The 17188-nt window shown below is 37.9% G+C and overlaps 1 protein-coding gene across 2 annotated transcripts in view; it reads right to left on the minus strand.

Moving 5' to 3' along the window:
- Positions 1 to 17188, minus strand: part of cdk16 (cyclin dependent kinase 16) — a 30809-nt gene that overhangs the window by 6817 nt on the left and 6804 nt on the right. The window contains exons 2-16 of one of the 2 annotated variants that reach the window (XM_081349641.1): positions 16652 to 16832; positions 13323 to 13487; positions 10657 to 10790; positions 10198 to 10323; positions 8964 to 9020; positions 7836 to 7950; positions 7197 to 7291; positions 4516 to 4578; positions 4279 to 4402; positions 3828 to 3948; positions 2861 to 2958; positions 2633 to 2738; positions 2478 to 2520; positions 1242 to 1332; positions 822 to 899 (exon numbers count right to left, since the gene is read on the minus strand). In XM_081349641.1, the coding sequence (XP_081205767.1) occupies positions 822 to 899; positions 1242 to 1332; positions 2478 to 2520; positions 2633 to 2738; positions 2861 to 2958; positions 3828 to 3948; positions 4279 to 4402; positions 4516 to 4578; positions 7197 to 7291; positions 7836 to 7950; positions 8964 to 9020; positions 10198 to 10323; positions 10657 to 10790; positions 13323 to 13487; positions 16652 to 16772 (1537 nt within the window). In that variant the 5' untranslated portion in view covers positions 16773 to 16832. The remainder of the gene's footprint in view (positions 1 to 821; positions 900 to 1241; positions 1333 to 2477; positions 2521 to 2632; positions 2739 to 2860; positions 2959 to 3827; positions 3949 to 4278; positions 4403 to 4515; positions 4579 to 7196; positions 7292 to 7835; positions 7951 to 8963; positions 9021 to 10197; positions 10324 to 10656; positions 10791 to 13322; positions 13488 to 16651; positions 16833 to 17188) is intronic. The other variant, XM_081349642.1, reaches the window with a different exon arrangement.

Consider the following 17188-nt stretch of genomic DNA (forward strand, 5'->3'; position numbering starts at 1 on the left):
CAGATGAATTTGCCCAAGGTTTGCTTTAAAGCATATTAAAAACACCACATAGACATAAAAATAACATTAAAAACTTGATTTTCACCACAGGGGGTCTTTAAACTGAATTTATGTTCCTTGTGACCATAAAAATAAGTGTGAATCTAAAGGCTTCTGCTTAAACGCTTGAAAGCAGATCTTCTGCTGAACACGATTTAGTAGAATGTTGATAACCAAAGAGTTTCAGTTCTCATTGACTTCAATGTATTTTTGTTCATACAATGAAAGTCAATGTGAACCGAAACTGTTTAGTTACCAACATTCTTCAAAATATCTTCTTTTGTGTTCAGCAGATGAAAAAGTCATACAGGTTTGGAATGACATGAGGGTAAGAAAGAGACAGAATTTATATTTTTGGGTGAATTATCACTTTAATGATTTCAATTATCGATTCTTATATTTAGATTAGTGGCGCAGGAAACAGTCAGAATATTTCTTCGGCATAAGAATGCAGATGTTCAAGAACCATCACCAAAATCATTCATTAAATATTGGTTTTTGATTCCCAACCCAATTGTCTGATTTCAGATCTGTTCACACAAAAACATAGTTGGTCACTTTACAGCCCTTTCCTGTCTTCCTATATGATGATGTAAGTTGAATGTCGGCCAGATTTTCACAAGACTATAAAAATTCTGACAGCTTGAGAGTCACTGACAGTTTGAGAGTAATGCCAGTTGTCGTGCTGCCGTACACAAAGAGGTCACAAACACACACAGTACACTGATGAAACTATCATCATGATTCATCATTCATCAGCCCGCGGTGCTCTGTGGTTTTACCTGATTCTGACAGAGAGCTCGTCCTCATTCCTGGCTCCTTCTCCAGCTGAATTTCTTGAAGTGCAAATATTGATGTAGCTGAGAGGGAGAAATTCAACAATTAAATGTAATACGCTGAACTGAAACAAGTGCTGAGATATAACGTTAAGGGTCAGAGTAAGCTTATTTCCACATACACTCACTTGATTCAGTGCAAAAACAGAACAGCTCATACCGGCTCGGTGGAATTAAATGTCTTTTGAACTTAAGTGTGTGTATGTGTGAGACTTCTGTCTGACACTTTAATATTTCTATCTGTCAGTGTGAGATGTGTGATCGCGCATGCATCTGTTATCTGGCACCATCATAAATCTCCTCTGTGGTAGGAGATATGCGTGCGTGTGTGTGTGTGTGTGTGTGTGTGTGTACACGTGAACTCACTGTCTGGCAGTGTGATAGTTCTCTCTCCCAGGCAGTGGAAGTACGGGTGTCTCATGGCTTCCTCTGCTGCGATCCGTTTCTTGCCCTCAAACTGAAACACAGTCCAGTGTTAGTACCTAATAACATTTCACAAAATTACTGTTTTTACTTCATTTTTGATAATAAATGCAGCCTTGGTGAGTATAAGGCAAGCTACCAAAATACACAATTATTTTAGTCAACCTAAAATGGCATTATCTCATCTTTTAAATGTGGTTACATTTTCTTTTAACTTAATGTGTTAAAAATTATTTGGAAGTATATTGTGTGTTCAATTATTGTATGTTAAAACGTATATTTATATAAATGTATATATTTTTATGCTTTGTTTATTAGTATTTAGTATGTTACTGTAATGTTGTTTTTGTGTTTATATATATATAGATTTTTTTTTAAACTAAGAATTTTTCTTCCATAAAAAAAGAAAAAGAAACACTGATTTGATTTTATCCCTCAGGAATTGATTGAATTATCAGTAGTGGGCGTTCTATATCACATATAGACCCGATCTTGAGTTTGCACAGCATTGATCTGCACCTAAATCATCATTTTTGAGGAGGCTTTTCTGACTGGCGAAGAGAGTTGACCCTCAAGAACATCTCAATACATCCCAATACTTTTCAAATCTATTCATATTTCAGGCAATCTTTTGTACACTAACGTTAACCAGCATTGAATTGTGCACTGAATATTGGCAAGACTTAGCTGTATTACAACAGTAGACTAAAACAATGAGTTAAAAGCTATTTGATAATACTATGAAATAGACTATGAAAAGTTGTTTCAAGCAGATCAAATAACTGTTATAATGAAAAACAAAGTTTTTTTTGTGTGTGGAATAGCACATGCTGAAGAATCATGTAAATCTTGATAGTAATGTTGACTTAAACATTTGTCAGGTAAACAAGAGCTGCATTCGTTTTAAGTAGAGAATGTACGTTCAGATAGCTAAACTCTGTCAAGAGAACAGCCATACAATAAAAGTGTCATTATTAAAAATACTTTATCTTATACGTAACCAGCTTAATGAGGATATCCTACTGTAAAGCAATGCATTCTTAGCATCCACACACTGTGGTTCAAACACAAGCATCCTGACCAAACTAACATAGCAACATTGGCTCATCTAATGGGGCGAGTTTGAGGTGGGACCATCCTCACCTTCCATACATTTCTATTTTAATAAATGCAAATCACCTGCAGCAGTTTCGACAGAAGATCAACTCCATCATTGTCCAATCTGCAAGAGAGTAATTGCAACTTCAATAAATGACCTCCGACAGTGTCATTTGTTTTTACAACAGGAGCGGTGATCGTTTCAGGCATCAGGCCCAGAGGACAGCTGTTGTTACCGTGGAGTGTGGTTGTGGAGACAGTCAGGACGGTATCGGGGGTAGTTATAGGAGATGAATTCCTCATTAGAGGTTATTCCGGGCCAGGTCTCCTCTGTGGGCGTACCTGTGAGAAGACGCAGGAGGATTTATAAATATCAGAGTGACACGCACAAAGACAAACTGTCAGATCTAGAGCCAGAAAGAGCAGAGTGAGAGAATAGGACAGAGTGGGAGAGAGAGCAGTACCGAGCAGTTTGAAGATAAAGTGCAGCTCCTCCTCCACCGTGGAGCCTGGGAACAAGGGTCGACCTGTAGACATCTCGTAGAAGATACAGCCAACACCCCTTTAAAGAGAGACATTAAAACTCAATTTAAGTTCACCTTTAAAGAAGCTATGGCATAAGAGTGCGCGCTGATTTTACCACGGTAAAACAGAGAGCCTCATTAACAGTGTTTCCTGCACTGCTAATTCAATCTACAGCACCATGGTAAAAGAAATCATTTTAACCAAAGTGTGCACTTGCAACCTGAACTGAATTAGAGGTAGAAGGAAAAACTATATATATTTTAGTGTTATTTTTTTAAACAATTGTGACCCTGGATCACAAAACCAGTCTTATGTTGCACGGGTATATTTGTGGCAATAGCCAACAAAACATTGTATGGGTCAAAATTATAGATTTTTCTTTTATGTCAAAAATCATTAGGATATTAAGTAAAGATCATGTTCCATAAAGATATTTTGTAAATTACCCACCTTAAATATATAAAACATTTATTTTTGTGAATGGATGCAGCACTATCACCAATAGAAATGGACAACTTTAAAGGCGATTTTCTCAATATTTCGATTTTTCTGTACCCTCAGATTCCAGATTTTCAAATAGTTGTATCTCGGCCAAATATTGTCCTATCCTAACAAACCATACATCAATGGAACGATTATGTATTCAGCTTTCAGATGATGTATAAATCTCAATTAAAAAAAAAATTACACATAAGACTGGTTTTGTGGTCCAGGGTCACAATTTATATACTATCACAGTGTTTATTAATTAAAATTTGAAATATAGAAACATAAATAAATAAAAATGACAAAAGCACATTACAAATATACTAAAACAAAATATTAATAAATACTATAATAGTATATAAATACCACCAAAAATAACTGATAACACAATAAAGTATAAACCATCAGTTGGATGCTCACCACATGTCAATCTGAGTGGAATAATCTGTGCTGCCCAATAGGATGTCAGGGGGGCGGTACCAGAGGGTCACCACCTCATTGGAGTAGGTCTTGGTGGGAATCGACTTTGCTCGTGCCAGACCTGAAGACCAAACAAAAAACTAATTTAAAAGTGCTTCGACCAGTTTCAGCAAGCTTTCTAGAGCTTTACAAGATATTATACATCAACTCCACTTAAGTCCTACCAGACGTTTAGTACACCACATGCTTTTAGCCAAAGGAACTTTACATTTACAGTACAATGATTACAGAGACAATGCAACTAGAGCAACCTGAGGTTAAGTGTTTGGAGTTGGTAAGTGGGCAGCTGGTTTTTATTAACCACTAGGCTACACCACCCACAGAACACAAACCATGAAAAAACAGTGAGAGCAAGAATGAGTTAGTTAAACCGGGTGTGCATGTTACAGACCAAAGTCAGCCAGCTTTAGCTCCCCACGGTCATTGATCAGGAGATTTTGGGGCTTGAGGTCTCGGTGAAGGACTTTACGTCTGTGACAGTAGTTCAGACCTCGCAACAGCTGAAACAGGAAGAGCTGAGAGGGGAAAAACACACACAGGTGAATGAATAAGTAAACCATCTCTGATTGCCATGTGCAGCACAACAATTATGAGAAAAAGAAATGAAAGCTATTTGTCGAAGTTTTACCTTGACATTGTGCATATGAATGCTGTTTCCACAATCATCTAGGTACTGTTTCAGGTCTTTATCCTAGGAGACAAAGGAAGATAAAGATTAGATAAATAAGCAAAATGGAGTTATATTCATTTCAATCATGACAACTCTCTGAACAGTTTTAGCATTTTATTGAAAATGGCAAGGTAAATGTATTTGGTTTGGCGGACTAGATCTGCTACACCACGTTATTTCTGCTGCTGCTGAGCAAGTATAGACTTGCTGCTAATGCTAATAGATACACAGACACATAACGCTGTGAGCATGCAAGATATGCTGCTGCATAAATAGACATCAATCCTGCAGCAGATCAAGGCAGGTGGAGCTGGAGGGTTTCAGAGAAACTCTATTAGTGGGCTCACAGCAAACAATGAACCAGACTATTAAATTGCTGAGCAAGGCTCACATTGGCTGCAGGATCAGCAGAGGCCAATCAGCTTGTGCAATGCGGCAATGATGTGATTGCATGTAAAGGATATCAGCCTGTGCTCTTTAGAGTTTAATGACTGAATTAAATACATAGTGAATGTGTTAATGCCTGCTGCAGACTGTGCGAATTCGGCAATCCTATAAGATCATTACAAATCACTCTGTATGACATGGATATAATGAACTTGGGTACGAGATGTATGTAGACTGTAGGATGATGACACCTATTGAATCGTAAGCTACAAGGCAAGTTGGTACAGAAGAATAAAACGTCATCGGCATGCGCTACTGGTAAACAAATAGAGCAAGATGTGGTTTTTATGTGTGCTGAAAAATAGAGGGGGAAGCAAAAGTGGAGTATATGAATACGGTCATGGCTAGGGAAAAGAGGCTAACTTGGCATGCCGGTTTTGCAAATGGAGCTTGAAGCAAGTCGTTTTAAGTTTTAGAGCCATGTCAGGTTGATCAATATGCCATTTCATGTTGCATTTTTATTAGCTAGTTAGTAGATGTAGGTCGTAGCAGCAAACACAAGGTGAGATGATCATGCTAAATATCTGACATTGTCAGAAAATGATCACAGACTATCTTTGGTCGCAAGACCGTGATAACGGCCGTCTTTGAACCTCTCTCACTGTATGTACAACGTAGGACCACCATTTTAGGAGCCACTACCACAGAAACCTCCACGATTGGTCATCTTTCGTCTGGGACCGCCCAAAATCGCACAATGTGTACCGGGAATTAGGGCAGGGAATCCAATTTTTTTTTGTTAGCCAAACCCCAAAAAATATTTCTTTAAAAAAAAATTATTTAACAACATTTATGCATGGTCCTGGTTCATGGTCAGAGTTTAATTACATTTTAATGATTTTTAAGTGTTATATTCGATTGATTATATTCTAATAGTTTAAGCGTTTTATTCTGATTGGTTTTATTTTAAAATTATTTTAATTTAACATTTTATTATTTAATTATTAGCTTTACATTTAGTTCTGATGTTGTCAATTTAAGATCCTTGTTTTTTGCAACACTTAAGCTGAAGAAAAGATATGCCATCATGTATGCACAAGAGTAACTTGACTGTAGTTGAACTACTTTTAATTATGAGTAGCATGCAGCTTGGCAAGCTACAGTTTAGAGACCTGCGCGGGACACAATGTTCAGTCCCGCTCCCGCCCGCTCCCGCAGTGTTCAGTCCCGCTCCCGCCCGCTCCCGCAAAGATTTGTCATTTTTAGTCCCGCTCCCGCCCGCATCTGTGATATTATGTCCCGCTCCCGCCCGCAAATGCCCGCAAGACGGCAGGCAGCAGGATGGATGTTCACATTCTGTCTCACGAAAGGTCTTGGAAAAAAAATGCGTGCGCACATAATTCCTTACAGTAACTAACGCCAACAAAGATAAACATTAATCGGCCCAAATTTCAATAGGCTTAATTATCATGTAACATAAAAACAGCCTTAGGCATGGCCTACACACATAGGAACATTTGTTAAACGGATCATTTTTATCCTAGACTACAGGCCATTTAAACATTTAAAATGTGATCACCAAAACACGAAACGGTCCCATATTAGGCCTACGAACAGCATAATATTCACTAGTAGGCTAACAGTAACCAAAAAAAAAAAAAAAAAAAAAAAAAATTATTCGATTAGGTAATATTATTATCTATCTAATATATATAATTATATATTAGATAATGTTAGAATGTTATTGCTGTCTATTTTGAGCTTTCGAGTTCGAACACGGAGCAGCGGGAAGGAATTGTCTCTAAACAAGTGTGCGTGAGATTAGGCCCCGCCCGTACTCCAAAGGACAACATCCACAAGTTTAGGCTGCTTAAAACGTTTTTATTGCTGCCAAACAGAATCTCCCTCAAAACTACAAATTATGTACGCTACTTTAATCATTTATATATTTTACTTTACACTCATATTTAATTTGCGGGAGTGCAGCGTATCATCCCTCCCGCCCGCACCCGCAAGTGCACCTCCATCATCCCGCCCGCGCCCGCAATGACCTTTCAAAATTTGTCCCGCGCCGCACTGTTTTGCGTCGCAACCCGCGGGTCCCGCGGGACTCCGGCAGGAGGGAGGACCTCTACTACAGTTTCCAAATAGCTTCTCCTACACTGTTGTGTAGATGACTGCATGTGTGAGATCATGAGTACAATAAATAGTGTACAGAGTGCAGTGAAATACTGCACATGTGAGTGACTCACCAAGTACTCAAACACAAGTGTAAGAGACTTCTGAGTGTGGATGATGTCATGAAGAGTCACAATATTTGCGTGTTTCAGGTCCTTCAGCAGAGACACTACGGAGACACAGAGACAGGTTATTCCTCAAACAAGTGACCTCTAGTACTTCATATGCCTTTATGAATATTCATTGAAAAATGACAAGGACAAAACGACAAGCTACACAAAGTTAGTCTGAAGCTGCAAAATATATTTTTTTCCCAAACGAAATCAAACAATTATGCACTTCTGCTACTGTACCTTTAAAACTTTAGTATGTAAATGATATCCGTTATGATTTGCCAGCCTCAAACAACCTGATTTTTGCAGTTTAATTTTCATTATTGGTCTGGGTGTGCTGGGAAGAAGCTTTGAATAAACGTCAAACTTTATTCAAAAAGAGCACAAAAATCCTGCTTTCTATATTATAACCCTTTTAAACAGCTGAATGACTTGAACAAAAGCTGTGGATAGTGAATTTATGGATTCACTGGCTAATTTAGAACCTCTCACATATATGAATACAAATGTCTGTCACTGCGCAAGCATGTGGGAAATTTGGGGCAGTAGTTTTCTGATCTAATTTTAGTGTCAATCCACTACGGCATGCTTGTAACTCACCTTCTCTAATGGCAGTGCATGGAGCTCCTTCCTCGTGCTCCAAACGGATCTCCTTCAGAGCCACCAGGTTATCCGTCAACTTACTGCGGCCCTTATATACTGTAGCGTAGGTGCCCTGAGAGAGAAAAAGACAAAACACAGAGGAACGTGACTATGGTGCTTTAAAATGCTGTTTTGGAACAGAGCTACTATACAACTGGCTGTGAAGTAGGGTTATCATCATTAACATAATCCACGGCTAGCTGTGCATTAAACGTTTTTTAATGCACGACGTGGAGGCAAAGAACGACCTGACGTGAAGCGTTAAATGCACTTATACCATGGTAACTTGCCAGCATTGACAACTTAAAGCTGTTATGCAGTTTGCAGTGCAATATTTGAACTGAAGGGTAAAAATGATGTTTATATTCGTCAGTTTTGGTTTGTTAGATGTAGCATTCTGCCCGCTTTATATCATATATGGATAAAGTAGTGCGTAAGATTAAATGTAATTGAATGAATGAATTATAGCATTTATTTGAGAGAGAGAAGCATTAGAAATGAGAGATGTGTGTGTGAATTACCTACGTCAAGCTGTTAGTTTATTACTTCAAAACCAGCAGTGTTTACCCTCACGTTGCTGACGATTCAGTAGCAAAGCTAATTTATTCATAAAAGTCGAGGGGCAGTGTTGATAAGTTTCTGTGCTGCCAAATGTTTGTGTGTGCACAGCGTGATCTCCGATCTCTGTTTGTTAGTGACCTCTGAATGCGCTTCAATTAACCATCGCGTAAATATAGAATGGCGATTAAACTGACTTGGAACTACCTGTGCATTAAATGTTTTTATTGCACACCTTACAGCCAATCAGAATCAAATATTCAGACAGACCATGGCGTAAAATATAATTGAAATATTAGTTGAAAACCTTAAACTAAACTAAAATTTTAATAGCTTACAAACCAACTAACTAAAAACTAAAACGGATATAAAAATAAATCTAAATAGCAATATTTAAAAAATAATACCAATAATAACAAACTAAAAAACTAAAAATATAAAGATGAAAGCTAATTCAAAATATTAGTGAAACTATAATGAAATAAAACAAATGAAATAAAAACTAAAATAACACTGCTGTGAAGTTACCTCCCCTAGTTTATCCAGTTTCACGTACGTCTCCAACTTCCCAAATCCAATCTCTGACTGCAGACACACAAACACAAAAAGTATGTCACAACATGGTCCTAAAAAGCAACACTTTAGCACAGGGATACAGGGCAGAAAATTTCAAAGGCATTCATGTGAACTCATTAAAATGCACCCAAATCACACTGCTCCCGTTTCAGACGGCTGCGCCGTGCTGGTCGCAGAGGTTTATATAATGCACACAGACAACATGAGCTTAAATATCCCTTCCCAAAATAAATTGGGAACAACTGAAGTGTAACAAATGAAACGTTTAAACGCATCACAGACCAAGCGTGTGTCAACAGCACTGAATAAACATCACGGTCTGGGTTTATATATCATATCAAGGGCAGCTGAAGTTGTAGTATTTTATAATAATGAACTGAAAACATGATTTTGACATTCTGTTAAGAATATTTTCCTTTCAAATTAAAAAAAACATTCTATAGGCAATTTACATATATAATCATATATGATTTAATTTAGTAAGTCTTTCTCGTACGTTTTGGAGGTAATATATATATATATATATAATTTCTTTTAAAAATATATATATATATTTCTTAAAAACGAAAGACTGCCGAATGCATACAAAAAAAAATAATAATAATTTTTTATTAAAATAAAATAAAAGTCCCATAATGATCCTAAAACTTAGGCTTAATTTTCTTCAATGAAAAACAGAGCTGCAGCATTTCTTCTTTAGATTTTTGGGGCATTACTTTATGAGCTTCACTCTTTTTCCTATGACACTCTGGAACTAATATTTTGAGAATGGTTTCAGCAGCGAGACATGCCATGAAAGTCTGTGTTGTCTGTGTGTTCGCAATGATTTCAAAGCAATGATAATGTGACCATGAACAAACAAGAGTAGTCAAGGAGAATAGAAAAAACACTCGAAGAGAATGAACAGAAGGAGGAGGGGTGAGGCTAAAAGGCATGAAAATGGAAGTCCAAAGATCTTATAATTTAATTTAATAAAATATGATATATTGAGCTATGTTACAAAATTTATCAGACTAGTATATGATATGAGGCACATTAAAAAGTGAACAACCTCATGAAGAAATTAGATTTGAGCGGAAAATCATAACTGGGCATAAAAAGAGACAGGAAAAAACAAAAGAGGTTTACAGAAAGCAGAGAGAGAATGATGGGAAAATAAGAGGGAAACCCAATGGAGAGGCATTACCAGCGATACTCTGCGTAATCTCCGGCTGAGCGGTTTGTCAAACAGGGGGCTGTTGAGGCTGAATTTCTCCAGGTAGCCATCAGGAAGCCTGATATCGGCAGGCAGAGACAGACGTTTATTTATGTCCTGAGAGGGAAGGAGGAGGGGAAAACCATTATTAGTTAAGGCCTAAAGGTTCTGTTACACTCCATAACAGTTATAACCCATCTGGCCCGCAGGCTCATGCCGTGGAGCATTTTCAGTACCCACAATGCACCATTAGGTAACACGCAACAAACAAGCTAATGGTTATTATGTGGTACACCGTACACAGTTTATTTCAAGCAAACAAAACAAAAACAGAAGTACGGAAAATTGTATGTTTTTATTACCCATCATGTCATGTATTATTCAGAGCGTCACGCTCTAAAAATAGTGGCTAGAAAAACAAGCCATGCACGGTCAGAAACGTGAACGTACCTCTGAGGAAATTTTGCGACTAGGATTGTTTCTCAGACGAACTCGGACAGGGCTGTGCACCTCATCTGAGGATGTGGCCGAAGCCTGATCGCTCTCTCCATCTGAACCCATTTTTACATCCTCGTGGACGATTTCTGCATTGTCAGACACAACCACACACATAAAAACATTGGCATGCTATGCTGACGTCACTATTTCAATGATGCAATTTATTGAATAAATCAAATGTAATGTTTCTAAACATCTCTCCAGTTCTTCATTGTTCTATTTTAAAACACGCAAGTAATGCTGATGTATGATCTGTGAGCCTGCAACTCTCCAATTGCATCTCTTACACATTTAGCTGTCTGTTTCTCACATCTGATGCATTTATAAGACTCGGAGATTCAAACCACTACAGCTGAGGAACTACTTAGCTGCCCTGAAAGGAGATCCGTCTCGTACCCACACAAAAGGAAAAAAAAATAGAAGTCATTATCTTCCACTCTCATTTATTCACTCGCTGCCCCATCCCCCCCCATTAAATCATAACCCAACCTCCCACCCCCTCTTGCTCCACACTCAGCCTTTCTATATCCGTGTATAACAGCGCAGTGGTTCTCAAATGGTTTTGCTTCAGGATGCAGATTAATAAGAAATAAATCAGAATAATTAAAAATAAATGTCCTTAAAAAAAATAAATCTGTCACATTTCTCTTGAATTTTCAATAGTTTCACGCTCTTGGTAGCCAATGACAGATGTAGATTAGGTTTTATATTCTTTTATCTCATTTAATTTTATTCATGCTTTGAGGATGATTGCATGTAAACCCACATTTCTATGTTAAGTTTATAATCGATAGTCTTACAATTATATGATTTATAATCCTACGATTCATGTTTATTTTATTTACATAATTACCACTTATTTGTATTATATTTTGCTTTATGAACATCACATTGCGTTACTGTCACTGCATATATTTTGTGTCAATTGCTTGTTTGCACTTTAAAATTGCATTAGATTTGATTGAAAGGCGATAGAATACATTTTTGATTGATGTAAACTTTTCCATTTTGGAATCGGTCTAATTTTCCATCAAGTGACATTTGTGAATATACCAAAATATTGAAGTGTCTGACTGGACGTATGGATTTTACCAACAAAAGATATGGGAAATGTTTCTCTCTTTCTGTCTTGATAAGCATATTCATTTTGCTATCCTTTATACGATTAATTTAATTTTTATTATTTGCATTTAGCACTGTTTTTCCCTGGGTTGCAACCCACCAATTGAGAACCACTGTAATAGTGTATGCGTCTACGCTGCATTATACGAGAGTCCAAGCTGTGCAGTAGAGTTGGGAATCAAGAACCAGTTTAATTTTGCTGTAAGAAAACATGGCAACCAAATGATTTTATGACGATCAGTTCTGTTAACCATCTGAAACGCTTGCAATCTGCCAACAATGTGGATGGAACTCCTAATAAAATCAGCAATATAAGCATTATATTGCACATCTTATTTTCATCCAACGTGCATGTGAATCAACATTTAAGCAAGTGATTTATTGCTTCTCGCAATTAAAAAGTCTGAGTAATGCGCTTTTTTCAGGATACATATGCCTTTGTAGACATGAATTGTATGAGATCATTTTAGCAAAATAGTAAGTAACAGATCAGAAGCACTTACACAATCAGAAACGGTATACAATTATTAACAAATATAGTCTCTCTCTCTTAAACCTACTTTGAATGTAGCGGATTTTGAGTTAAAGAGAAATAAAAACAGAGAAGTTGCTCTGTCATTACTGTTCTGCAGAAATTATCTAATTGTTTGAAAACAGGCCTTTAAAGGGTTAGTTCACCCAAAAATGAAAATTCTGTCAGTAATTACTCATCCTCATGTTGTTCCTACCCCGTAAGACTTTCGTTCATCTTGGGAACACAAATTAAGATATTTTTGATGAAATCTGAGAGCTGGCTCTCTCCTCCTCAGGCTTATGGACACTATAACTTGCTGGCCCAGAAAATGTATTAAAGACATTGTTAATATAGTCCAAGTGACTCCAGTGACACAGTGTGTTGCACATCACCACGTAGGCTCACTATTGGGCGACGCTGGTCATGTGTGATACGTGGTGAAGTGCAACACAGACACGCTACGCTTAAACACTACGTAAAAAGACTTGAGGTCCAGAGAGAAGGAAATGAAAAGTGGAATAAAGTCGTTATTTTTGTATGTTTTTGTGCACAAAAAGTATTCTAGTCGCTTTATAAACTTAAGATTGAGCCACTGGTGTCACTTGGACTATATTACAATGTCTTTAATACAATTTCTGGGCCAGCAAGTTATAGTGTCCATAAGCCTGAGGAGGAGTGAGCCAGCTCTCAGATTTCATCAAAAATATCTTAATTTGTGTTCCGAAGATGAACGAAAGTCTTACGGGGTTGGAACAACATGAGGGTGAGTAATTACTGACAGAATTTTCATTTTTGGGTGAACTAACCCTTTAAGGGAAGTGAATGCTAAAGGAATGGTTTCTAAAAGAATCATTAACAGAAGCGATAAGGAACATGGAATCGGAAGCAACAATTCCTGACGATTCCCATCCCTACTGTGCAACTTCACACACATCACACTCTGGTCCTCTGTGTGCATGCGTGTTCGTGCGTGTGAATGTACCGAGGCGTGTGGTGTGGTTGAGATAGGAGCTGAGACTGCGGCCCAGGCTGCGTGGTCTGCGCAGGGCGCTGCTGTAGGACTGCAGGAGGGAGTGCATGCTGAAGGAACCCCCCGAACCTCTCACTGAACCCCGCAGACCACCACTGCCGCCAACTGGCATGGCCTCTGGGAGGGAGGAGAGGGAAGGAGGACGACACACAGAGGAAATGAGGACGAAGGAGAAGGGGGGGGAAGGGCAGAGAAGGAGCCGGGAAGGAGAATGTAAATGTGGCGGGACACATAATGGAATTGAGCATTATGGGTAGGGCAAAGAAAAAGGAGCAGAAGTGAATGGAAAAGGGGTGCATAAAGAAGATTATCGTATTATGGAGATAAAAAGAAAAGAAGTGGTTGGGAGTGAGTGATATGGTTCGGATAAAATGGTAATGTTGGGTTGCAAGTGTTTGCGATTAATAGGGAAGAAGGAAATGGAAGAAAAACAAGGTTGGAGGGGGAAAGGTTAAAGGATGAGAAGAAAAAAAAAAGAGGAAATATCAAATTAAAAACAGAAAAAGTCAAATTTTAGAGCATGCATTCATTTTTCCAAAACTGTTATTTAAAACAAAACAAAAAAAAAGAAGTTATTTAAGGATCAATTTACAAGGAACATCTTCAGTGTTAGTAAATGAGGTTCAAGGGCCACAATTAAGCAACGACACTGATAAATTCATTTTCTCGCTGCCGGTAATTGTTTCTAATGATGCTCTGCACTGTGGCGGCGATTAAAACGGCACACAAAGGCATCGATTCATCAGCATATGAAAGCCAAATGCATTTCAAATTTGTGCAGGGTTTGGAGAAATGCCAAAACGCACTACAAAAGAAAGAGATGGATTTGCATAGTCAATATGATGATATGTTGGCATATGGTAATTACAACATATAGCATGTACATATATATTATCAGCTTGGGTGAGACGGTTATGGAGATAAGATGTCAAACTGAAGCTGTTTCGTTGAAACCGTCGAGATGAGCAGGAACTGTCAGTGCAGTTAGCTTGAGATGGGAAGCCATGCTGGAAGACGCATGCTGATTGGTCAGAGGGGGTAACAGCAGGCAGGAGACAGTAGCTTAGCTCAACGCACACAGAGCCATAGCCAGCCCTGACAGATTGGCTTTAAAACTCATTTCAATGTTTTAATGCAATAACCGCATCACACTTGCAGGCAACACGTAGGGAGGCGGAGGTGAATGTATGCGTTCAATGACGAATGGCTGAAAGACACTTCCTGTGTTTGATAAAAAGATCTGGTTGAGCTTTAAAACCACATGGACTGAAGCGTTCTAGTTGATTCTAGAGTGGACTTATTTACAAAGTCTACTCTTATTTACTTGTCTTATATGTTCATTAGTGCATGCTACTCGTATATACAAATTTGTTTTCATCTTTCACTAAAATACTTAATACAGTAATTTTCTCTGTATTTAATAATAGCCTAAAATCAAATCATGATGGTAAAATCATGTTCCTGCTGAATATTCTGCTTTGTTTTCTATTGCATGCTGTCAGCAAAGACAGTCTATTTTTTGTCTTTTTCATATTACATTTCAGATGCAAGCTCACAACTTGGGTAAAATGTAATTTCTTTTGCCATGGCGCTGTAGAAAGGTGCAGCACCTCCACTGAACAGTGGCACTGGAAACACTGCTGTAAAGTAAATGCATTGTATTAAAATTCATAGCTACTCTGTTCCAGAATTACATCATAGCTGAAGTAAAATCCACAAATCTCTCATTAAACCATAAGCATAGAGAGGAAATTAGCAATTCAACTAAAACTACATCTTTTACAATCAACATGCTGAGATTTACAGCGCTTAAAGAAGTCTGTTGACAGAATGAATGTTCTTTTTGAAGTCTGGCCATTAGCAACAATTCTGGCCACTTTCTGGCTGCTATTATATAAAAACCCTGGAACAGATTGTACAGATGGCGCTGAATTTGAGCCGTTTTCATCCCCTCCGGTAAGAATGCTCTCTCTCACGTACACACAAACACATACACACTGGTTATGAGTGTGTGAAATATTACATGCCACAGAGTTCATGCACATCCCAATATTGGGAAAGAATGACTAGCACGACCTAGAGATGAAAGGTAAGTATGTTGCAAATGTTTGGGTTAGATATGCTTTACCACACTAACTCTGATTAGTGATCATAAAACAGGTAAGTACAAGTTTGCACATTTTCTGCATCAATTGCATCTGTGGAATACGGGCAGAATGGAGTTATGGCCCGTTCACACCGAGGACGATAACTGTAACGATAATATAGTTCTAAAAAAATCTTTCTAAATATAAATAGAACAGCAGAGTTCACACCACAACTATAACGATAATGTCACTGAGAAAAGATATCATTGTAATCACTTTCAGAATGATTTTTTTCCTACTGATGAACGATAAAAACATTTGACAGCCAATCAGAATCCATCCTGCTTTAAAGAGCTTGAGCATTTAAAGCAGCAGACGACAAACCCTAAGCGCATGCTTAGAATAAACAGAACAATATTGTGCATTGGTATGGACGCCAATAAAGTTATTGTTATAAAGTTGTCGTTCTTGGTGTGAATGGGCCTTTAAACATGGTAAAATTAGTTAATTAGTTAAAAGTAGCACAATAGTCTAAATATTTAATGAACGCAAGGGACGAATTTTAGTTCTTTGGAAAGAACTCACACATTCATTCGAGTTTTTTGGAACGCTGTGGAACGTTCTGTGGAATTCTGCAGATGCGGATTCTATACAGGTTTACTGATAAGCTAATAATGCAATAATCGGAATAAAACCAAAATCACAACATGGCTTAGTGCAATTATCAAATTGCTACGCCAATGATTTAATTAAATAAATAAATATAGGCACTGTCTTTTTCAGAGTGAACCCTGAAGACAGCCATAACTATTAGTTTTGTCATTTTACAGTTGTAATGTAAAATAAAATTTACTATTTTACTTAAATACTCAATTTCTTTATTTTACAATGAATCATACAATAGTAGTATCACTTTCTTTTTATTTAATAATTCCTATAATTTTATTTAATAACAATAATGATAGTAATAATAAAATAGTAATAATTATTATTTTGTAGCCTTGATAAGCATTTTAATGACGAAATTTTAATCACAGTTTAAATCACATTTTTTACCAGAAATCGTGCTAATCCCTAATGGCCACTTTTCTATGCTTTACTGGTTAAGTGTAACTGCATCCATTCAGTAAACCACTGTATGCCGAGTGCGTGTGGCTTCCGTGCCGTATTTCAAGAAAGTGAACGTTACTGTACCGGAATCGCTGTGCGCCCCTGTGTCCTGAGAGCTGATGGTCTCACTCATGGTCTTGTCCCCGCTGTTACCCCCTCGCAGCGTCAGGGACAGCTGCCGCTTGATCTTCCTCATGCGGTCCATCAGTGGGGGTAAGGGGGGCCGAGATGAGGGGGGTGGAGGGGCTGCCACTGTTCAACCGCCCTGTCGGAAACACACAAACACAAGCAGGACGTTACAAGCTGCTTCCTGGGACACTTGATATCTTCCGTGATTACCGGACAGAGCAAAGTCATGCATTTTCAAGGACGCCGTTCTCTTAAGACTGTAATGGAATGATTGAATGTATTATGGGATAAATATTATCTTAAGATTATGGGTTAACAATGATAAGACAAATGTGGAGCAGAGAGGTGATTCAGAGGACAAATTTGTTTATTTCATAAGCACTGAACTTTATTTGAGCAGATGGCACTCTATGGAGTGGACATCAGAGCGAGAGACAGTAACTGGAAGAGATCACACCTAAAATAAACAAATCACACAGTCAACTGTAGTTG

The sequence above is a fragment of the Scardinius erythrophthalmus genome (assembly GCF_964197995.2).
Source record: "Scardinius erythrophthalmus genome assembly, chromosome: 20".
Lineage (NCBI taxonomy): Eukaryota > Metazoa > Chordata > Actinopteri > Cypriniformes > Leuciscidae > Scardinius > Scardinius erythrophthalmus.